Below are 25231 nucleotides of genomic sequence, written 5' to 3'. Positions count from 1 at the left end.
TTCCTGTTCTACTATTATTTGAAACTCATGGTTTGTAGAAGTAACTTCCGTCAGCATACATTTTACCAGATTACAAATACAGTAGAACCTAATTAATTCATACTAATTACTGGGAGATCCATTTCTAAATTAGTCAATTTAATAATTAGCATATGAAGAACAAAGAATGAAAACAACAAAAATAATACACCACAGAAGGTATTTAATTATTAATTCATAAATGTAGCTACATTCCAGATAGTTATAATACTTTTTATCTTTGCAGATATACTGCTGTATCTATATAGTTTGGGTCCTAATCAGAGATGCTATCTGTATAGTACATTTTTACTGAAAAAGCAAGGTAGATTTGGTTTATATTGTATAAGGGTAGCAGTCTGCTAGCCTTGAAGTTCCTATACATGGCATTTTGAACTAGCGTCTCTATATTGTAAATTACATCTAAATAGAGATTAACTTGCTCTGGAACATTTAAAATCAAAAACCTTTTTTTTTTTTTTTAAGGACAGTGTCTCCACAAGATTAAATGCTTTAAAACTAGACTTCATATTACTAATAAAAAGCTGGCTGTCCATTTGTTTCTAAAAATAAGGGACCGTAATGATTGTGTTTTTTCAAAAGTGTCCTTTTCAGCACAAATGATGTGGACAGAGATGTCCTCTCCCCAACACATAAGCTTCAACAGCAGTTTTCTGTTTTCTTAGCCATCTGAATAAGAACAAGCCCAAAAATCAAAACAGTAAGTCTTACCTCGATGTGTTGAAACATGTACGGGTGATTGCATATCTTTCTCAATTGCATGATAGTGTTCATAAGAGTTTTTGCCCCACCTTTTCCCTGTGGGTACAAGCAATGCAAATCAAATGATTAATTTCTTAGCTTATTAATAAAGCTTTTGAAAGATATTTTCAAATGCAGGCATAAAAATACTTCTACCCCAAACCTAAACATCACATCGCTAATTAAAAAAACAAAACAAAACAAAAAACTACTGTAACTGCACAGTAAATTCATCTACCATAAGGATGTTCCATAAAGAAAAAGGAAGACCTGGAAGTAATACATGAAGTGCATTATCTACCTACAGTATTCACAGTGGGAAGCAGTTCTGTCCTGCATACTGCTTAGTTATACTGTTTCCTACAAAACTATATAAATTTCATCAGGTCTGAACCCTCTATCTGGATTCAATTCTATAGAGTCTCTTCCTGTGTGTTAACTGGATATATGGGCTTCTCTTTCCAAGTCAAGTAAAACACAGGCCCACTGGCAGCTAAAAAGCTAGAGATAACCAAATCTTGTGAGTCATCTTAATATTTAACAAAGTATATTCTTATAACCCACTATACAGTGAATCTTTTTGAGAACCAGGACAGACTTCAGATAATAGTCAGTTGTGCTAGACTAAACTGTAAGGTTAAAAAGTAGTTGCAACTGGTGGACACAAGTTTGAGAACATCATATCATGTTAACCTCCCAAACACTTGCCACTTTCAGATGTCACTTTGCTTTGTTGTAATTTTATGAAAATGTAAGCAGAGTAGCCGCAATATTCCAAGCTTACTGTGTGACTAATTCAGATTTATTTTAAAAATCTCAGCAAAACAATTCAGCAATTTCCAAGAGTAAAACAAGGGAAAAAGTACACTATTTGATCATATCATATACTAGTAATATTCTCTTTCCTGGAAAGTACAGCGAAATCATACCTTCCACCTAGAGCAGAGATTTTACATTTGAAGGGAGTGTTCTACCCATCTAAACCCCTTTTTTATTCTTTTCGAAATCTGCTCAAATTTGCTCCAAAATGCAGTTCATATTTGTTCTAAGAGTCATTTCCTAGAGCTTTCCAGCTTTATGAATTCTCTGTAGTCTGAGCTGATTCAGGCCAGAGCCGCAAAAAGACAGGATTTTTTCCTGACAGCAATTGTTTGATCGCTGAAGCCAAGCATTCTCAACAACCACCTCCCTCTGCTGGCAATAGAAAGCACGGATAAGAGAGCCTGATGAAGCAGTTACACTAAAAAATGGCTTAAGAGAAGGTGGCAAGAAAGGAAAAAATTAACACCCCTGGGGAGACGGGAAGGAGAGGGAGGTGTTCCAAAGACAGCAAAGTTAATTTGCACTGGTAAAGCTGAAAGCTGGGTGAAGAAGCAAGTGGAGGAAAATCAACCAAAGATTCTCAGCTGGTGAAAGAAAGAGACCAGAAAGGCAGGGAAGTAGAACACTATGATATAAAATGAAATTTGTAGGACAAAAGTAAAGACAACAAACTACAAAATTACATTAAAAATAGTACAGAGGAACATAAAGTAACGTATACAAAGTGCTCAAACTATGAAGATGACAATCAATGTCCAACTGTAAGAAACAGCTTCGTCTGGAGTTTGAATAAGAACCAGCAAAGAAAACCATTTGACTTCACAAAACATGGAGGGTAAAATAAGATACTGAATTAAAAAGTCACTCATTGTACCAATGCAACCTGCAAAAGGACGGTGGGCAAACAGCATGACTGCACTGCAAAGTCATGTGCACATAATGGTGCAAACACAAACTGTTAACACCGGCTGTTGTGCAGTGACTGTTCAAGGTGTTTTACATGTATTATAAATGTGACAAGTTCATACACAAATAAGTTGATGAATGACAACTTGTTTATATTACTTGGATCAAGTCACGTGATGGCATAATCAACATATACTAATATGTAGCCTAAACCTGACTATATGACTTCAAATCCTACTGTTCTCCTGAAGAACTTAATCATTAACACATCTTGTAAGCATGAATGCAAGCATGCAGCCCTAGCTGTCGAAAAAAAAAAAGCAGCTTACACTTAACTAATAGCTCCAAAAGACAAGATGAATAACCTTCTGCAGCCAGTGCTGCCATAATCCCTGTTATTCAGGTATATTATTGGATTAAACTCAGCCAAGTGAAATGCTGGGTTTTTTTCAAACATTGCCTGTTTGCAGAAATGCACTGTAACAACAGTGAATACAAATAGTATTTCTTCCTTGTGAATAAAGAGCAGAAGCTGCAGCCTTGTAAAACAAAAGCATGTCTGATAGACATTTCTTTTCCCATGACAGATACTGATACCTGCAGTAAAAGCCTACATACTGATTTTATAAAACAAAAAATCATATTGTTAACATGTTCAATCATAATGCATTGTTTCCTACGTGTCTTAGTCTTTCTTTTGTACCTTCTTGTCTTTTTCGGAACCATCTGTTAGCAGGATTCCCTTGGCTTGCATATGACGGTACAGGATCTTCTGAAGAGCTGACATATCACACTTGATCACATATTCCACCTAGTGTAAAAAAAAAAAATCAATCATAAACACACTGACATAATAATGTTAGGATCTAACTGCAAGTTCTTGTAATCCTGAAACACAAATCAAAAGACTATTAATCTTGTAATCCATACCCTAACACCACATATTATTTCAGTGTGCAGCAATCCAACTACAAGCAGAGCAATGAGTATCTCCAAAAGATTATCTCTAGGAGTCACAACTACTACAAGACAGTTAGATCCTAAGAATGTAACTGCAGAATTGCTAAATATATTTTCTCATTCTATAATTTTAACAATTTTTAAATTAATTTAGAATTTAATTTCTAACATGTTATTTTAAAAAATATCTTTCATAACTTGTGGACTTTATACTGTCTGTAAAGCATTCTAAAAATGTCAAGCCAAGCATTATAAAAAATATCATCATTGTATACCTAGCAAATAAGCATCTCTCAGAGTGTCTACTTAGGATTATGCTTACCTAGGTTGGCATAGAAATATGCTGTTTTCTCAACGTCAATTCAAAGCACACGGAATTAATCAAGTACTGCATAAGCCTCTCATTCAGTTTGACTTCTTGTTCAGCTTTGTAAAACTATATTTATTAAAGCAGTTTTTGACTGCACACTATCTTTAAATCCAGTAATACAAACACTTCATACCCAAATTTAGCCCATTTTTTCTATTACACGATTTCCAGATTACAGTCACTATGGTTTTAATAAATTATGTAAAATAAAAACAGTCACAAAATAAAGCTACACTAGTGACTACAAATCTTCCAAGTGGTGCCTAAAAGAAAAAGTGTAAGCTTCCTAACGTTCAAAGAATAAAGGGAATAAAAATTATCAGGTTATTTTCTTCTCAGAAAGACAGGAGGATGAACTCATTAAAGAGAAGTGAGTGTTTATTCGATGGCTTATTTACCAAGATTTGTAACATCAAACGAGCTGATTAACAGGCCTCAGTCAGAAGTTCAGTCCTCATGGTTGGACTAATTGCTTTTTTTGTAAATAACATACTGGAAACAACAAGAAACATAGTCCTGAGCACCACTGTGTATGCAACTTCTAAATCCTTCTCCTCCAGTGCCTATTAATGGATTTATCAAATACAGAGGCTCTAACTGGCAGAGATTTGAATAGAAATAAAGATTTCAGTAATATTTCTAATGTAAGTATGTCTCATTCTCAAATAAATGCTTCTGAGGATACTGAGAATCTGACATTTGAAGGAACAGAAAGTCTCAACAGTAACAGCATTCACATTATAAATATGAGAATTTTTTAAAAGCCTTTCCTTTGAGTACTAAGCATCTGTACAGAGCTATTTGTTCATTTGGTTAATGTTAGTCAGCTCATAACACAATCGACAAAAATTTCATTTAGGTATAGTTGACAGACAACATTAGCATCAAATCTTCCCTAGCACCCCTTCAAATTTATTTTTTCATTTAGCTGCTTTTCTATTCTGGGAACAGATTTGCAGCCTAAGTCAGGGTGAGGCAAGATGAGCTGCTCAGAGATAAAAACAATGATCTTTCAAACCAGAAGAGCATTTTATGTTCTGAATTAAAAAGCTGGTAGTTAAAAACAAAACTTGTGCAATTTCAACAGACACTTCACACAGCATCTGTAATATTAACAAAGGACCAAATTCTGCATATTGTATAAAGTCCAGTAGTCCTTTAGGACTAGTTAAGGGAGCAAAGATTCTACCTGGTGCATGGAGGATGGGACAGAATCTAATTTACAGACTCACAACTTGAAACCAGATATTATGGAAATAAGTTGCATGTCTTATGTGGATGACTACAAACAGAACTGAAGTTCTTAAGACTGGTTAGGAATCCTGAGAGTGCAGAAACTTGAGGTACTCAGGTTTCTTCAGTGGCCAACCTTCTTTGCAGTTATAAACAAACCAACCACAGGAACAAGAGATGCTAAATAAGTCTTCTTCTGTAAAATAAATCTGCAGAAGGAATATTACATAATGCTTAAAAAAAGTATTGAACCCCTTCCACAACTCCATTTATTGCAAACCTTTTCTGGCAGTTGGGACTCAACCTCTTTCTTCAATCTTCTCAGCAAGAAGGGTCTGAGCACTTTATGGAGACGACGGATGATCAGAATAGTTTCTTCCTCATTCAAGTCCACCTACAGAAGTTTATAAAAGTCACTACAAAGCAACTCAATTAGGTAATGTCTTCTCTTGCATGAAAGGTTATGTGCAATAATTACGTGCACGTTACAACCAAACTGACTCTATATCAAAAAAGACACTGATAATAAAATTTTCTGGCATTATAAAAAGGGTAGCTTTTAGTTACGTTAATTCCCTAAGTATCAGGGAGCATTCAAACACTAATCCTTCTATATAAGCTCTTTTTTTCACTGAAGTGCTTTATTTCTGAAGTTTTAAAAAAACTGCCACTGTACCCGTTCTCCAGTCATGGCAAATGGAGCATTGAACCACTGTTCAAAGGTGCTACAGCTCTTGAAAATGGTTGGGAGGAGGAAATTGAGAAGAGCCCAGAGTTCAGGCAACTTGTTCTGCAATGGAGTCCCAGTCAGCAATATTCGTCTGGGAGCCACATAGTGAGTATTCAAGACCTGAGTCAGCTTGCAGTGATGGTTCTTCATTCGATGGCCTTCATCTACTATCATGTATTTCCATCGAATCTGCAAGAAGAAAAGTTGGCAAAGTTAGAGCCAGTCAGACTTAGTCAAATTCTTCTCAACAGGTATAGAAAAAAAGTATTTCAAGGCAGTAACACCAGTCATTCTCAACTATAAGAAAAACCAAATCAAGCATAATCCCAGTACCCTTGCAAGCAGCAAAAATAGAAACAAACGCTAAGGATGCTGAATCTGATGCTGAATTCTGACTTGAATTGCAATAGCAAACAGACAACTTCTCCCACTTCTGGGAAAGAGATTAGGGTGATCAGCTCTTCAAGGACTAGAGTATAGTTCACAAGGGAATAAAGAGACCAGAAAAACTCCAAATAAATCTGTCTGCAGCAAGAACCTTGAAAGGAGACAGAAGAATTTCCAGACAAAATAACTATGCTCTCAAACAATAGCAACCCTGAACTTTGTTTTGTTTCAGCTAATCCTATGTTTTCACTCGACAATGAAGCAGCATAATTACGATCATCTCATCTCATCTCAGTTTCCGCATCTTCAAATAAAACTTCTATTTCTAAATTTGAAAGTTTAAATGCAGTCACAGCAAACATCAAAAGCAAGGTGCTCAGTTACCACCCATACTACAACATGGGCAGTCAGCACATGTGCAGCACTGACCATATGACTAAGAAGGCCTTGGTCTGCACTTTCAAAGGTGCTAAACTAATTCAGTTTCCCAGGACAAGATGAATAGCATAGTGATGTCTTCTCTATCTTCTAGCAAGGGTAGGCAAAAACCAGAAGGGAAGCAAAACTCTGCAGTCTCAAATTGTTCTCACATGTTCAGAATTATGCTAAGAAAATGCACTCATTTGTATCAGAGAGGAAAAAAGAATACTCTGACTATACAGTACAAAAAGAAAGAAGGTGAAAAATAAACAACAAAGGGACAGTAAGGACCTTGTAGTTTCCCCGTATTGCAAAATACCATCCTACTCTTTCTGTGCACATGAAATAGTCTTACAGTACAATAGCTTTCAAATTCACTACACTTTAGGCACACCTGTTGACAGTTAGTGAGGCTTTAAGAACTGGGCCATGTGTAGTAAAGTGTCTGAATATCAAATTATACACGTAACTACTTATACTAATTTGATGAAAAGTAACCACATAGCTGGAAAGGCTGTAATAAAAATAAGCTTCAGGTCAGACACAATGGAAAAAAAAAAAAGTCAGGACTGCAGATTAGGTTAAATGCCATCTAGCAGAAGGGAGAAAAATGTTTTTCCTAGGACAGGCAGGTATACAGTACCTACAGAACTGCAAAATTAATTAGTCTCCTGGCCACATTCAGGAAAATTCTGGTGTTTACAAGAGCTGTGGCTAACAAGTCCAATCATAAACAGAGGAATAGAAGAGTAAATGGAAGTTTTAACTTTTATTGTAGGACAGAAAAACTCAGGAATTCCTGAAAAATAACAAAAAGCTGTTTTGTGCTATGCACCACTTGAGGTGTCTTGAAGGCTTTGTTGTTAAGAGACTACAGTCATCATTACCTTAGCAAGGATATGTTTGTCCTTTATTATGTACTCATAAGTAGTTAAAAGAACATTAAATTTTCCACTTCGAAGCTGAGGAACAAGGGAACGGCGCATTGCAGGTGTACCCTAAAAGAGAGAGAGAAGTGAGTAGTTACTCCTTCTTCTGATGAATATATATTTTTTTATAAATTAGCAGACATGAAGTATTCACATGAACTTGTAATCGTACAGTACTGCAAAGAATGTGTCAATACATTACAGGCTAATTCCAAGTACTTTCCCTAAACAGTTTAAATAGACTGTAAAGCTCTGCTTATGGGGCACTACAAACATGTAGCTAGCGGTCCAGTCTCCTAAAAAAACTGCTTGGCTGTAGCACTACTACAATACCCAAACAGCAAAGTATTCAGCTATGTATAAAATGAGAAGTAGTTATAATTTGTATTACTCTAATCAGAAGCCTTACAACATGATAATTAACAATTTTATTCTGCACTTCACTATGTGGAAGTAATTACAGTCATCTTCTTCGTATGATTAACTCTCACTGCTTAGTACCTGATATATGTAACAAAACTTCATGAGTGAACAGTTTAGAAAGGCATGCAGAGGCAGAGGAAAAACTGGCTCTATTATCTTTCCTTGAACTATATAATCATATAAAAAGCAAATCAAACCTTGTAAGATATCTTCACCACAGAAGGAGCCCATTTGTCAAATTCATATGTCCAATTGGATAAAGTCCTATCATAGAGATTTTAAAGAAAAAGTTATGTGTTTCATCATTTGCAGGTCAAACTTCACAAATGTTTCCAAGTGGCTGCCAACTTTTCAGCACATTTAATGTAATCAATCCCCATAACTAACAGCATGTTTTTTAAAATGCACTTTATATACTGTAATAAAATACAAACATCCCTGAGAGGGATCAGAAGAAAGTGTAAAACCCTCTTTCAGTACGTATTCAGGGATTTCTGAAACCAATACAGAGTAGTATTTTACAAGCATCTTAGTATCATGGAATGTATTAAGGATAAGATAACCTTGAACAAAAAACAGATTTGTAAGAGCTTTTATACTACTTATCGTCCAAATACTGATGTTTTCAAATACAGTCCATGAAGCTGATAATACAATTAAGTTGTGTTCTATTTGAGCAGAACTACTTACACTGCCACCCAGTGCCACTATGCAGGTTCATTTTTACACTGTGCTTCTGCTGTTTTGTCACAGCAAATACGTTTTTATGGCTAAGCTAGTTGCTGTCATGACTCATTGGCAAAAAAAAACCTGGAGGTTTTTTGATTGCCTATATTTTCTTTTCCTCACTGGACCTGTGATGGCAGCAGTATTAGCTATTAAGAAACAGCAGGGAAAGACAGTTTTTAAAACTTATACAAGAAAGAATTTCAAGTCCTCTCAGAAACATAAGAAAAATCATTCAAGAGTACTTAAACCTTTTTTTTTTTTTTACCGTGTCTGTGTGAAATATGACATTAATAACACTCTCCCTTTATTTTTAACTTTGCTTTACTTTATATGGATCTTCTCCCAGCAATTTCTTTTCACACTAGAGCTCATCATTTGTATTCACACTATTAGGCACAGCTGTGGTATTTATGTTAGTCAATTGGTTACTACTGCAGAATAGCCAGGAGACAGGATACCTCAAAAAGAAATCTAAACAGATGGCCATGAATAAAATTTATCCCAATTCTACAACACATTTGCACACTCAGCACAACTGGTAGGCAAATTCTCTAACAAAAAGGTCAGGAACCTTCTGCACATCAATGAAGTCACTTACACACAAAAGTAAGCAAAAAATGCCACAGCATCCTACATGAGTTTTACAATGCCTGACAGTTTTTATTTAAAACATAGCACTTCCAGTCACTAAAACCCACATCTCACCTCTGGAGAAAGAAAAATGCATTAAAGAAATTCATAAAACAACATCTTGGAAAGTTAAGGGAAAGCAAAATGGGGCAGCACAATAAAAAAGCCATAATCTGGACATCTGGCCCAAGTATGAATATCACTCATCAAGGCTACATCTAGGGCTTGTTATAAAGTACTTAAAAGATCATCCAACGTCATTAAAGCATGCTTACTTCATATTAGATGAGGCATCAGGTGTTTAAAGAATTAAGCAACAGATTATTAACATCACAGTTTGAATGGGAAACTGCAGCCCTGTAATATGAAAGAAATATCATCTCCCTCTTGTGGCTTAGGAGTGAATTACAGTAAATTCACTACTTGCTTTGTCAATAGAATGGACAGTGAAACGAATGCAATTAAGACTTCTGGTCACCCTCCCATTGCTAGGCACTTACTTGGGAAGACGTGATCAAAGAAAACACTGCATACATGCTCAGTGTAATCCCACTGTGTACCTCATCTTGTCATTGCATGAAAAACAAGTGTGTCTTCCATATAAACCACTCTGTAATGCTTAAAATGATCACAGCAGGAGGAGATCTTTTACTTACGAAAGCGGAACAATGATGAGATAGGGGCCATTGAGTCTTTTGTGCTCCATCAGGTAAGTGATGAGTGCAATAGTCTGTATTGTCTTTCCCAGTCCCATTTCATCAGCTAGAATTCCATTCAGATTGTTATTATAGAGTGAAACCATCCATTCCAGTCCCTGGAGCTGAAATGAAGAATAATAGCTTCAGTTATTTAAAACCAAAACAAATAATTAACTTCAGTGCTGCCAAATCAAAGTACTGATGCCTCTGCCTACTTAGACATTGGATTGCCTTTAATAATAGTATATGCACAGGGATCCCTACTTAACACCTCCCCTCCATAAACAAAAGAAAAAACAACAACAACAAAAACACAACCAGACTTTCTGGTAACAGCTATATAGAAATCATCGCTCCTGTTTAGCAGAGCCCATAATATGAAGTTAGATTTCATACACAGAGGTGTTTTTGTACTGCACACAAAGCGCCACAGACTCTCACATATAAGGTTGATAAGTATTTGACATTACGAGAGTTTGTTCTCCAACTGTCAACTGTTAAATGTTGAGTTTCATGTCTCAATTAAAATCTCCCGAAACCAAATGCAGCAAGCTGTGCAAAACATGTCTCACACTTGTCAACTGCATCACTGGTACATTAGAGCTCTTATAGCACGTGTCCATTTAGTGTCTGCTGTCCATGCCAACACATGTCAGAGTAGGTCCCCCTCGTCCAATTAAGCCTTGTGTATAAAATCCCGGAGATGAAAGGAAGAGAGAGTACTGTAACTAAGAAACATCTCCATAACAGAGTTTCATAGTCTGAATACTGCTAGAAAGCACTGACTCAGATTACTCTCTTGTCACAGAGACTTCCACACGTGTGTATCACATTACTCACACAAGCGCAAAATAAGTTTTTGCTTCTAAGATCCAGACTTTTGGTGTGCCTCATGCATGGTGAGAGGCCTGACAAGGTTCAGAGAGAAAACACTACACGCTTGAAATAACCTTCTGTTGTCTCTGCGAGAGAGTATCCAAAATAATGTTGTTAATCTACTGGCTTTGTGCACATTCTGACTGATTCCTAAGTATATTTAGGTATGAAATACTCTGGCCACCTGGAGTTGATCAGAATTGGTTCTGCAACTGTACATCCCACTTACAAAGTAGCTTCATAATTGAGAACAGGAAAACTATCTCTTCTACATCATTGAACTTTTTCTGCTGACATACACTGATATGAAGAAGGAGACAATCTGACCAACTTGACAGTAATAAACATGGAAAAGCAGAAAAAAGTTGACAAGGAAAAAGCACATAAATTCTAGAAGACAAGAAAATACAAGACTGAAGGGGAGAGTCACAGAATAGCCTCGTTCAGAAGGTTCTTGCTAGAATCAAAGCCAAGCCTCAATGCTCCTGACATAAACCTCCTTATACAAGCGTGCCTCTACCTCTGGGTGCAATTACTATTAGAATGGACATCATAAAGAACAAATCTACTGATTCTATTGCTAGATATCACCCTGAACAGCGAAAGAACCTGCACTAATTGGTAATCCTTCTGTCTGTGTTACTCCACAGACCGAATTATTTTGCTTTGTGGCACACAGGAGAATTGCATTGCAAAACACAAGTCTGCATAATTTAAGAATATTTCTATGACCCATAAGTAACTACAATTCAGGAAGTAATCTTAGTTTCACATCCATAAGCACTTTAAGCCAATATAGTCATCAAATTAGTATTGTTATACACTATTCGTTTAGTACATCAGGTAAACCTTCCCAGACAACAAATGAGGCTTATGCAGTAAAGAATGCTGCTGACTGCATCTGATGACTCCCTGCTTCATTGGGTGCACAAGCTGCGCAATACAGTGACAATGAGGCAACAAAAATAAAGACGGTGCCACAGCTGAGAAAGTGGTATATTTCTTTATATGGCTGGATTATATTGTCTTAGTCACAGCATTCCACAATTATGCCAGAAATACTATTTAACCTATCACATGACATGTTCTTCTTTTTGTTGGGGGTTTGTGGAGCAATTACTTAGGGAGCAAATTAATGAAACTAATTATTACTCTCAATAAGTGTGTCTTTAAAGTTATATCCACATCTTCAGCAAAGCTGCATGGTGGGTAAAGAATCTGCTCTGTATTGCTCCACCCTGCAACGTGGCGTGGGTTATTGGATGGCAGTGCATTGGAGGAGCCCAGAGTGTTGGCACTGAGCATGGGGGAGTGGAGCGATGTGGAGATGCTGCAGCCACGCCCTGTGTACAGAGCAGGTATAGGAACCAGATAGCATAGCTGCTGTCAACTAGAAAAGATAAATGTTCTATTCTATCCAAAATGCTAGTTACTGAGCCAGCAGATGTGTTGAAATTTGTCCTGTGATGAACTTTGCTCATTATAATCTCATTATAATGAAAAACACACAGCCATCTCAAAAGATACATGCCTCCATCATGCCCCTATGCCTCCTCGAGCAAGCACTGTGAAGATTTTACCTTAAAAATCTAAGCAAGAGTTTTTACACCCATCAATAACAAAGGCATGTATGACTAGAGTCACTCAAGCTCCATGTAAACATAGAAAATAGTATAAAATACCCAAACAACAGGGGAACGTCAGGGAAGACACCATCACTGAAAAGTTAAGGCAACAGCATAACAGACTTCCTGGAATCAGTTGACAGGATAGTTTTGGGTAAGATGTGTGCACTTGGTTATACCAAGTGTTTCCCTAGGACACTTAGACTTCAAGCTTGTATTTGTAATCACATTAGTAGCGTTATATAGCCATTTTAGAATTTACATATATATCTATATTACCAATACGTATTTCTTGCAACTAATGTGTGTTTTTGCAACTGCAGTGTATTTTTGCAGACAGTATATTTTATCAATGGTAACCTAAAAGAACTTGTACCTGTTACTTTAATAAACCTCATTATTTGTGGATGTAGTCATGAGAATTTCTCATTGAATGTGCTCAGACTTACAGTATACATTATACTCTTTGTGAATCTGTGAAAGCATGTAAATTCGATGGCCACGACCTGACCCTGCACTACTAGTGAATCTGTAACCAAGTTAATTCAATGTAACACCAGACTGGCTGTTGAGAATGACTGGACTTATAGTGCCGACTTGAGGTAATTCGATGTTAATTGGGCATCACTCAGGAGTTCAGCTCAGCTGTCCCCAGTGAAAATACTGAGGACAAGGTAGAACACAAGAGAGCTTAACTTCTGCTAAATTAACCCTCTTAAAGCAACAGGACTCACAGCGAGACACAAAGAAGTGCTGAGGATTCACAACAGAACTCAAATTCAGATGGAGTTTTGCTATGAATGAGTAGGATCATGGGATTATTCAGTCTAGTGCAGACTTCAGGCAGCTTTCAGGCCAGTCCCCTGCTGACTAAAGCAGGTCCAGCCTTGGGGCCAGGTCACTCAAGGCTTTACATGGCCAGCAATTGAAAAATCTATATAAAACCTCTCTGACTCCCTGCTCCACAGTGGTGCTGTCCTCTTCTGTATGCCCAGTCTCAATCCTTCTGTTCCAGCTTTTGTTCACTGTGTCCTGTTTCCCCACCATGCCTCAGAGTGAGAAGTCAAATAAAAAAAAACTAAAATGCTTTGAAAATCGAAATTGGCTTAACTCTTGAGTTTTCAAGTATTTAAATAAGCTACTGCAATAAACGGCAGTGATGAGGACCATAGGAAGCAGGGGCTACAATAATAATGCTTTAGACACTTAGGAAACAGTCTTCCTCATAGTTCCCTCCAAGGAGAAACAGACATCTTTGTGGCATGTTGGTAATCACAGAATCACTGAATGTCAGGGATTGGAAGGGACGTCAAAAGATCATCTAGTCCAATCCCCCTGCCGGAGCAGGAACACCTAGATGAGGTAAGTATGATTCTTTATCTGGATATAGAAACAATGTTCTGCCTGTACATAGGAAAGATGGAGGTTCTTGGGAGTTTTCTAGAAAGCTGTACAATAGCAGAAGTGTTGAAAACATGTACCAAGCACATCTTCGACCATACATTAATCTAGTTTATGTCAGAAGTTCCTAGATAGTAAATCCACTGAATGACTGTAAAGAATATGAAACATGAACCTTCACAGTAAAATATTCTTCTTGTTTCCAAATTTTATCTATCACTGCACTGAAATACTAGCAATTTCATTAAAAAAGTAAAATCCTAACCTTTTAAATACAGGAGGACAGAAAACAGTTAATTCACCACAAATCATAGCGCTGCCTGGGGTTGTTCTGACCCAAGTGCAGGACCCAGCACTTGGCCTTGTTGAATCTCATACAACTGGCCTCAGCCCATCAATCCAGTCAAGTCCAGATCCCTCTGTATGGCCTTCCTACCTTCAAACAGATCAACACTCCCACCTAATTTGGTGTCATCTGCAAACTTATTAAGGGTGCCCTCAATTCCCTCATCCAGATCATTGATAAAGACATTAAACAGAACTGTCCCCAATAGTGATCCCTGTGGAACATCACTCATGACTGGCTGCCAACTGGATTTGGCTCCATTCACCACAATTCTTTGGGCTCAACCATCCAGCCAGTTTTTTATCCAGCAAAGAGTACACCCATTGAAGTCATGAGCTGCCAGTTTCTCCAGGAGAATGCTGTGGAAAACAGTGTCAAAGGCTTTACTGAAGTCCACGCAGACAACACTCACAAGTCTTCCCTCATCCACTAAGCAGGTCACCTTGATACAGAAAGAGATGAGGTTGGTAAAGCAGGAGGACCTGCCTTTCATGAACCCATGTCGACTAGGTCTGATCGCTTGGTTGTCGTGTATGTGCCATGTGATGGCACTCAGCATGAACTGATCCATAATGCTTCCTAGCCCCAAGATCACACTGATTGGCTTGTAATTTCCCAGATCCTCCTTCCAGGCCTTCTTGTAGATGAGCATCGCATTTGCACACCTCCGGTCAACTAGGACCTTCCGAGCTAGCCAGGGCTGCTGAGAAATGACGAGAAGTGTCTTGGTGAGCACGTCTGCCAGCTGCTTCAGTACCCTTGGATGGATCCCATCTGGCCCCATAGACTTGTGTGTGTCCAAGTGGTGCAGCAGGTCACTTAACCATTTCCTCTTGGATTACTGGGGCTTCACTCTGCTCCCCATCCCTGTCTTCCAGCTCATGGGGCTGGGTACCCAGAGAACAACTGGTCTCAGTATTAAAGAATGAGGCAAAGAAGGCATTAAGTACCTCAGCCTCATTCTCTTCCTTTGTCACTATGTTTCCCCCTGCATCCAATAGAGGATGGAGATTCTCCTGAGCCCTCCTTTTATAGCTAATGTATTTATGAAAACATTTTTAATTGTCTTTTATGGCAAACATGAAAACAGTAAGAATTGAAATTCCAGGTCCATAAGCAGGAGAGCAAAACCAAAATATTACTGGTGTACAACAACAAAAAAAGTTACAGGTATATGCAGAAATTTGGCACTATTATTCAAGCAGTATGAATAAAACATTATCTGTGATTGGTAACTGTCATTGCTTTGTACATAAAATTGCCAAATTCTAACCCATCAGAGATCTTGAATTTCTTAATAAATTTTCAGTTTGCCACGTGAAATACCACATTGAAATGTAGAACATAATTCAAAGTTCTAAATATTTTAACGTTTTAATGATTTCTCACCTGATAATGTTTTAGTGTGCCATTAATAAGCAGAGAAGACTGCTTTTCCACCCTTTCTGTGATTGCATGAGCAACAGTGTAATAGGACTGAGACCCTCTAGCACTGTATTGCATGCTGTATTCATCATCGACATCTTGTTTGGCTGTCCTGGAAAGGACAAAAAGAACAAGTCAGTTCCCCAAACCAACTTTTTTTGACTACAGCTCATATGTATGTCTAAAGAAAGCACAAATCCCCAACTGCGGTGTGCCAGACGCACACCTCCCTCTCCCTCGCCAGCTTCCTTCGATATGGAAGATGCAGGCACATCTCCCTCTCCTCTCAACACATCTTCCCCCCCACCTCTCCTGCAATGGGGGTAACAGCTTCTTTTGTTTGACCCCAGAGCCCATTGGCCAGGGTCATTAAGAGAGAGGAGGAGGGGGCGCAGAGGCACTAAGGGGCCAAGAAGTTTCTGGGCACCCACAACCAGAGTGGGGGTGCAGAGAATCTTCTGGAATGCCCACAGTCAGATCTGACTCAGGAATATAAACGGGACCCCCATTGAGGCAGGGGTTTTGGCCTGCCCTCTTGGAGAGCCGACCAAATGCTGTCGTCAAGAGCCCTCCCCTTACCAGGATGGCTTCCTAAAGTAATCTCCCGGGACCGGGATTCCCTCACCGAACCGTGTGAGTGAGTGATAGACTTCTTAATATTTCCTCACAGGATTGCGGGTGTTGTTTAGGCAAAGTGAGGATATTCCGTGCCTAAATATGAGCATGTGTATTTGTTTCCTGGAGTCAGGGATGGCTGTGGCAGTGTTTTTGGTGAGTGACGTGTGTGCACACTGTGGATCTCCACTGTTATTATTTGCTGCATCCCAATAATTTCCTCAAAGTTGATATCCGAACCTGTATTTTATGTTACTGGATTAACTGATTGTATAAACCCTGTTTCTAATTGGTTGTTTTCCTGGACTTGCCTGGACAGAATAAAAGCCCGTTTTGGACCTGGCTGTCTGCCTAAAACTAACTTTGGGGTCCCTCTGTGACATGTGGTGAGCACACCAAAGTGTGCAAGCTATTTTATAAACAGTATACAATTAATTCCAAATGACTGTGTTCCTTCTCCTGCAGGTGTTCATGTCAGAGAAGCTACTGCAACTCACTGTAAGCTACTCTCAGGAAACGTCACTGTAAAAAATCACAATTCCTAAGAAAAAAACAGCACTCACTCAATGATTTGCTTTGCATCTTTCTCAGAAACTTCCTCACTGTTAGGATCCAGGAGTATCTTCTCATCTGCTTCTAATCTGCTTGACTCTTCTTCATCATCCTACAGAACAAGGAAAATAACATGGGTGCTGGGAAGTGTAACATATTCCTAATTCATACTTTCAGCTGGCATTCACATATTGCTAGCTTGAATCAGTCAACGGTTTATAACACAAACCTGAATCACAAAGTTCAGCTTACACCTATTCTGCAACAGAACTGCACTGCAGCGTAACAAGAAAATAAATTTTGACATACATTAAGCAATAGGAAGTCATGATACTTCAAAATAAAAATAATTTCCCCCTTTAATGATCTTGTGATGTGTGATGATTTAATAAAGCTTAAAAAACTGACAACAGCTATTTTTAAAAATTACTTAATTTGTCTTCTGACTACAGCTGCAACAGATACCCAACAACTTAAAATCTCACTAATGAAGCTGAACAAAACACTGTTCTGATTTCTACAAGTGTATTATCCTAAGAATGCTTTCCTCAGCTCTAAACAGCACCGCTGCTCAAAAGTCTAAGCAAAAAGTTCAGGCACAATTCTTTAAATATTCTTCCTAGAATCTGACAGGTATCAGGCTCTCCCCTCCTATCTTAATACTGAGAGACTTCAAGAACTACATTAGCAGTAATAAGGAGATCTCTTATAAGATCTGAATTCTATTCCTAGTTCTGCTACTAGCCTGTTGATTGAACATGGTTCTTCTCTGCTCCTCAGTTTTCCTCTCCTTTGGAAAGTACTTGCCTGAAAAACGCTATGCAAGTAGGAACACCAATAATTCATAGTATCTGATATTATGACACTGCATGGTTGGCATCTTTGCATGTGTTAATTTTAAGATTATTTTTAGAATTTTTGTAATAACAGTATTGATATGAATGTCTATCACCTGTGTTTACAAAAGTGTGATGCAACAAGCTTATGCTTGCAAAAGTGTGCAGGCACATGATAAGGAGAGGAGAAAATTAAGCATGACCAATCAGCTAAGCAGAAGTATCAGGAGGGAGACCTCTGTTTTGCATAAACCACAATCTGAACTTGAGTGACCTTTGGTCCTAATGTGCATGTTTAATTGCCTTATACATATTAACTTCTCTGTGCTGAGATGCCTGCAGTAAGATATAATGAACATAAAATTTATGTAAACCTATGTTGTGTGTTCTGTGTGGTAAGTGTGTCGGAATGTCATAACCTCCGAGTACCTCAGCCAATGGGGAAAGAACAAGGGATCTACGGCTGGGAAACTTGTTTAAAAGGGGATGGTACCCTCTTGTGTCGAGATCCCATGGGGAAGTGTCTTGTGGACTCACTCACGTGCCCAGGTGGACTCTCCCTTTATTTGAATAAAGTAACCTCTTTCATTCCTCTGCCTCCTTTTTCAACATGGACCTCCCGCAAAGCAGACTTCCGTACAGTATTAAATCACCATTAAATACTGAATCAAGTAAGTCTAGCCTGAACAGTCTGAGCCTAAATCCCTGACATAATCTCTAACTTTTAAAAGAGGAACCTGCTTATATTGTTTGATTCATGATTACTAATAGAGTAAAATATTTACTTTTCCTAACCCAGATTACCCATTAGGCATCTACAGCACACATAAAGGTCAAGTGCTATGAACTGAAAAGAACCACAAAACCAGTTACTTTTCCTGTTTGTATTATTCTTAAAACACTTATACATCTGTTATTGCTACCCCTTCCTTCCTTATGAAAAGGAGGAAAATATTACAGGGAATAAGTACTTGTTTTTACTGTATTTCTTGTCACAGTATTTTTTTAAAAGACACATACCTCCTCCTCATACTCAGAGCCACTTTCATCTTCACTGTCTGACCTGGGAGCAACTTCGTACCTGTACAAAGACAACAGAAAGATTATGAATTACAGATAACAAGAGGAGGGATTGGGTAGAATACATCCACTCAGCTTACACGTAATAAGAAAAGCAAAAAGCAAAAGAATATCTAAGGGAAGCCCATCAAAAACACCAAAACAAAGAGAAAAAGCAGTCTACTTGTATGCTAAGTACTTACCCAGGATTCATTTCCAGCCAAGCATCCAGCTGACTTGCTTTTGGTGCCTCTGGTCCAAGAAGAACTTTGCCTGTTTCAGTGTGAGTCACTTTGACTGGAAGGTCGCTCATCTGACTGCTCTCATCTATGGGCTAAAAATTCAAATGAAGTTTTATACCATAAAGTAACTGAATTTCATGTTTGCTGTACACGATGAAAAGAATTAATAGCACCTTCAGAATTCCAGATCTGAACAAGCACTGAAGTTTTGTTATTAGAAGCCACACCTTCCCACATGGCTATCAAGGAGACACTGAGTCACAGTATTTTTTTGTGTTAAACATACTCTATGTGGCACCCACAAATGCATCACAGTATTCCAAACAGATTAACAAGAGCAGCATGAGAAAAAGCACAATATTTGCTTCTGTCAAACAAGACAGAAGGTAAGTGTGCTTATAGACATTTAATCCTGTTACATCTGTAAAAAAATACATACATTGACCTTATGATGTTCACATGGAGAAACAAAGATGTAATGATTTAGTTAACTTTTTAAGTAAAGAAGGCTTATTTTAAATATGTACTTTCCTAACTTCTTCAATTTAACTGATAAAGCACCTGCAATAACACAACCTTTTATTTAGTCTGGTGCTCTAACAAAACTGGAATAGCATAATTACTTTTTCTGAGGTTTTTTTTGTTGTTTAATCACAGGTTTTCCACTTCAAAACTTTTTGCCTCCTACTACTGCTTCTCCTGAAGAATTTTTTCCTAGTGTATATATATATGAACAAGAAAAAAATATTTATGAACAGCCATAAATACTGTGACTGAGAGAGTATAAAACTTAGCCCATCTGCATAAATACTGAAGTCATAGCAATGTCAGGCACATTTTCCCTGTGCATCCATAACTATATTAATGGACTTTGCTACAACTCCTTAACTATATCGCAAAAATATCACTTGCAAGTACAAAAAAGACCAAAAGTAAAACAATAAACACAATTCTAAAGTCTTTACATAAAAATGAACTGGAACAGAAGCTCTTAATGAGGCAGCATACACTTTGCTACTGAATGAAAAACATTATGTAAAAAATGACACAAAAAAATTACTCATTTCTCTTTGCTTCTTGATGAAGAAAAGTTTTCAGATGTCTTAAGCCATCATAATACTACAGTCTGTCCTATGTCCAAAAAGTAATTAGATGCAATGTCAACAATGTATTTTATAAAAAGAAATTAGAATATACTGTTTACAACCTCATTTTGGAGAGTAAATTATGTCTACACATGAACTGCAAGAAAACTTTTACTTTTTACTTTACTTTTAAACACGTAACAAAGTTGAGAGGGATTCTTCAGTATACTCGATGACAGATTCAGGATATTTTTCTTTTAGTCTTCAACTTTCTGAAGATAAGTAGGCTAGCACAAATGTTAATCTTGATAATTTTTATTCCTGATTATAAACAATAGCTCTTCTTAGAACATCTGTGGTCATTATTTTTTTAAGCTATAGCAATGGCACAAAGAACAACTACTGAGAAGTTAAAAAAAGCAAAGAAACAAGCCAAAAAAAAAAACAAAAACACCACCAAAAAAAAATCACCACCATGACACAAAAAAAACCACCTTGTAAAATTCATACCTCTCCATCAGGACCAAGACCAGATGCCATTCCTTCTGCATTTTCTTCAGCCTTCTACAATAAATTAAGAAATGAAAAATATCACAGTCAGATTGCAAATATAGAGAGAATACTGCTTATGATGTAAGCATTTTGGACCAGGAATATATGTTTCCTTCTATTTCTGAATAGCTTGGGAAGCATGTAATTGAAGTTGTGGGTAGATATAGGCACAGAGTTACTACCACACACACAAACTGTCTACTAGTATGAATAGGATACATACAATACCTCTAGTCACTGTAATATATCTGCATCTAAGAAGTGGCCAACATACTGGATTTCTGGTCCAGACTTAGATCTCAGTTGCTTACAGACTACGCTAATACAAACTGAAAAGTAATTCACTTTCCCACAAATTTCTATTAATTTCCTCTGAAGTTCTTTAATCTCAGTTTCAAAGGTGTCACCATGCATCACACATTGTATATTCCTGCAGACACTTTAATTTTGGACATACATATAATGTTTTTTTGGTCTGACAGCTAAATAGAAAGGCTATTTTGGGAGTTCTTTGCACTATATCTCAATTAAGTCAATAAGACCACAACTACATAGACCACAAAAAGAATGCCAGAGTTCTTAGCTGGAGCAAGCCAGATTTTTCTTCTCCCCAGGCATCACTCCAAGAAACAAGCAGAATCTTCGTCAAAGCCTGTCCTCATTTACCCTACTTAAAAATTTAAGGATAGTACGATAAAATGGAAGACGTAGTTTGCTTCTGAACTGGAACTTTCCTAAACAATTTTGACAATGAGTAAGAAAGGATACAGTTTCTGCTCCTGTCAGAGTGCTGGGTTTGTAGTATTGCAGCACAGTTTTACTTTGGTTACCAATGTAAACAGACCGGACTAAGAGCAAGAACAGACCTCTTAAATTGTGTCTTTTAGATAAACAACTTCCAAGTATTGTTAATATGTGTAATAAATTTTGATAAACCAGTTGTTTATTCATTTTTTTTAAAGAAGTATAGTTAAGGAATAGCTACGCTATCAAATATTGAGATGATACTCAGTATCTGTTTCAGATCAAGCCTTGAGCCTTTGTCTTTGCCATTAAAGCCCATTTTCCAAGATATAAACTTCAAATGAATATGTAGCAGCAGACATGGGTAAATTCCACATGTAAAAAAAAAAAGTTATTCTTATTTCTTTCACATAGCCTTTGTACTCCAGTACACATGCCTAACTATCTTTGCTAACTACCCTTTCAAGGGTATAATACAAAATGGAAATCTGGCTAAGCTTAATTCTAGTCTAAAACCTTTAAAATATTTATTAAATAAACCACTCTTCAATATACAATACAACCAGAAGGAGAAGCTTTATAAATACTTCACTGGGCTACACAAACACAATTGGTCCTGCTCACTGCAACAACAGCTGATGTTCAGTAAGAACAACATCAATACAAGCCTGCGGGCTGTTTGCTTCAGCATTTCAGGGCAGCAGGTAGCATCTGCTGACAAAGAAAGAAATTGTACCAGAACTGAAGAGTTTAAACAAACAGAGGGGCAGGATAAGTTAGGATAGCACTTAACTGGCCTCAGCCAAACAAGCTACACTGATCAAGGATATTTTTCCCTTGGATGAACAACAAGGGGAGGGGTTCCATTCTTTTGCACTTGACACTGCTCTCTAATAGAGGGTGTTTCAAGAACGATGGACCCAATTTGAAATCAGCATATCTCTGCAGCCATGAACCACCCAGTCATATGTTAAGAACACACTTTCAACAAAAAGAACAGAGGTTTTGGAGAAGGACAGGAGAAAACATTTTTTTGGTCATTAATCTCCAAAATTAGAATATTTATTTACTGGTAGTCATTAGCATATTTAAAGTGCTGCTTGTAAACCATGTAAATACAATGTTTGTAATATTTGTATCAGTAATTAGTAGTAAAGCAAGCATGGAAATGGATTATGAAAGTCCTCTTACATATCCTGCAAAAGATGTATGGTAGTCAGAGGTCACATATATATCATTACATAATGATTATTTCACACATGGAATTATTTTTTTGGAAACAGCACTGTTCCGTTTCCACAAGTCTCTCTAACAGGGTAAAATTTTTCATAGAAAGAACAGTAATTCTGAAAAACTTCAATTAAATATGAAGGAGGCAAAATGGACAATATTACTGGCAGCATACTCATTTATAATAAACATACTCAAGTTCTTTCTCTCTAGTTGTTTCCAATGGTCCTACAAAACAAACTAAGCCAAGCGTAGAATGTGGAAGTCTAAAAAGTTACCCTGTATGAAACAACTACACAAACAAGACCTTTCTCATCTTCTTCGTACGATGTATTTTGGATCCTATGCATACTTTTTGGGTACTTTAATTCTACTTTTATGTCCAGCCCAATCTTACCTGTAGCAAGTTTTATCAGCAAATCAATGTTAACAGCCCACAATTTTCTAATCCAGCCTCCATCTTACCTTCTTCTGAATTATGATAGCAATTTTTCTATATATTTCAGGAGAGAGAGAGAAGTTCCCTCACTGTTAAGAATTTGGCAGTGTAGATAATTTTAGATACTCTGGTATGTGTATGACAATTGGGTATCACTACATTAACCATAATTAAAATTATATTTGAAGAAGACACAGCCTAAAAATCACAGCTATTATTACTTGCCTTCTTTCTTCTCCTTCTCTTCTTCTTCTCTTTGGCTGCTTGTGCCTGTTTATGCTCCCATACCAGGTTAGTCAAGTTAGCCACATACTCGTCTGTCTGCTGCAACAGGTAGGCCAGGCGTCTGTCTTTCTTTTGGTCAATCAGCTTACGGTAGCCTTCTTCATCTTCAGCCTAGAAATACAAAACAGACATCAGCCCTGACAGAAATGCTTCCAAAGAAATATCTACCAGCTTCTATGTCAATAATCATCTGTTATCTTAGTTAGAACATTATGACTTGTACAGGGAGACAACTAGACAGGTAAAAAAGTTCGTTGGATGATCAGGGCCAGAGGGTCATATAATGGTTTGGAAGGGATCTTAAACATCTAGTTCCAACCCCCCTGCCACAGGTAGGGGGAACTTCCGCTAGACCAGGTTGGTAAAAGCTCCATTCAACCTGGCCTTGGACATTTCCAGGGATGGAGCACCTACAACAATGTGGGCAACCTGTTCCAGAACCTCACTACCCTCACGGTGAAGCATTTCTTCCTTACATCTAATCTAAATCTACTCTCAGTTTAAAGCCATTATCCCATTATCACTACATGCCCTGGTAAAAAGTCCCTCTCCAGTTTTCTTGTAGGCACCCTTTAGGTACTGGAAGGCTACTGTGAGGAGTCCCCAAAGCCTTCTCTTCTCCAGGTTGAACAACACCAACTCGCTCACTCACTCTTCACAGAAGAGGTGCTCCAGCCCCCAGTCATCTGCATAGCCCTCTTCTAGACTCACCTGAACAGCTCCACACCCTTCTTATGTTGGGGGACCCAGAGCTGGATGCAATACTCCAGGTGGGGCCTCATGAGAGCAGGGAAGAGAGAGAATCACCTCTCTTGACTTGCTGGTCATGCCTCTTTTGCTGCAGCCCAGGATATGGTTGGCTTTCTGGGCTGTGAGCACATAGTGCCAAGTCATGTTGAGTGCCTCATAAACCAACACCCCCAAGTCCTTCTCTGCAGGGGTGCTCTCAACCCACTCTCCTCCCAGACTGTAACTGTGCTTGTGACTGCCCCAGTCCATGTGCAGGATCTTGCACGTGGGCTTGTGGAACTTCATGAGTTTCACACAGGTCTACCTCTCTAGCCTGTCAAGGTCTCTCTGGATGCCATCCCTCTAGCGTGTCAACATCACCACACAGCTTGGTGTTGTCAGCAAACTTGCTGATGGTGCTGCACCCAATCCCACCGTCCATGTCAGCAACAAGGATGTTAAATACTGGCCCCAACACCAAGCCCTGCGGAATGTCACCCATCACTGGTCTCCATTTGAACACTGAGCTGGTGACCTCAACTCTTTAAGTCTGACCATCCAACCAATTCCTTATCCACTGAGTGATCCACCCATCAAATCCATCTCTCTCCAATCTAGAGACAAGGACGTTGTGTGAGACAGTGTCAAATGCTCTGCATGAGTCCAGGTAGATTACTTGCTCTTCCCTTATCCACCAATGCTGTAACCCTGATGTAGAAGGCCACCAAATTTGTCAAGCACAAATTGCCCTTAATGAAGCCATAGTGGCTGCCACAAATCACCTCCTTATTTTCCATGTGCCTTAGCACAGTTTCCAAGATCCATGATCTTGCCAGGCACAGAGGTGAGACTGATTGGCCTGTAGTTCCCCAGGTTTTCCTGGTTTTTTTTCCTTTTTAAAAATGGGGTTATGCTTTCTTTTTTTCAGTCAGTAGGAACTTCATCAGGCTTTCATGACTTTTCAAATGCGATGGATAGTGGCATAGGAACTTGGTCTAACAACTACAAAATCTACAGCAGTTATGACAGATAAGGAGGTAAAAAAAAAGATCACTAAACACCACAAACAGATTACCGTGTACCAAAACAGAGATGCTTGCTAAATCTCCTACAGAGATGATTTTTCAAAGCCATGAAGTGCAGGTAGCCCATACCCAGAGAAAGAGCATAGGA

General features: G+C 38.1%; 1 protein-coding gene across 4 annotated transcripts in view; it reads right to left on the bottom strand.

Moving 5' to 3' along the window:
- The window catches only part of SMARCA2 (SWI/SNF related BAF chromatin remodeling complex subunit ATPase 2), a 120362-nt gene that overhangs the window by 51573 nt on the left and 43558 nt on the right, over positions 1–25231 (bottom strand). For all 4 annotated transcript variants that reach the window (XM_065860203.2, XM_065860205.2, XM_065860204.2 and 1 more), the window contains exons 10-22: positions 23270–23440; positions 20590–20643; positions 18956–19086; positions 18714–18774; positions 16869–16969; positions 15655–15802; positions 9976–10139; positions 8158–8224; positions 7496–7606; positions 5748–5990; positions 5352–5465; positions 3212–3319; positions 751–837 (exon numbers count right to left, since the gene is read on the bottom strand). In XM_065860203.2, coding sequence (XP_065716275.1) covers positions 751–837; positions 3212–3319; positions 5352–5465; positions 5748–5990; positions 7496–7606; positions 8158–8224; positions 9976–10139; positions 15655–15802; positions 16869–16969; positions 18714–18774; positions 18956–19086; positions 20590–20643; positions 23270–23440 — 1560 coding nt within the window. The remainder of the gene's footprint in view (positions 1–750; positions 838–3211; positions 3320–5351; positions 5466–5747; positions 5991–7495; positions 7607–8157; positions 8225–9975; positions 10140–15654; positions 15803–16868; positions 16970–18713; positions 18775–18955; positions 19087–20589; positions 20644–23269; positions 23441–25231) is intronic.

Source organism: Patagioenas fasciata, chromosome Z (genome assembly GCF_037038585.1).
Source record: "Patagioenas fasciata isolate bPatFas1 chromosome Z, bPatFas1.hap1, whole genome shotgun sequence".
Classification (NCBI taxonomy): Eukaryota; Metazoa; Chordata; class Aves; order Columbiformes; family Columbidae; genus Patagioenas; species Patagioenas fasciata.
This window is presented reverse-complemented; position numbering and strand designations above follow the sequence as displayed.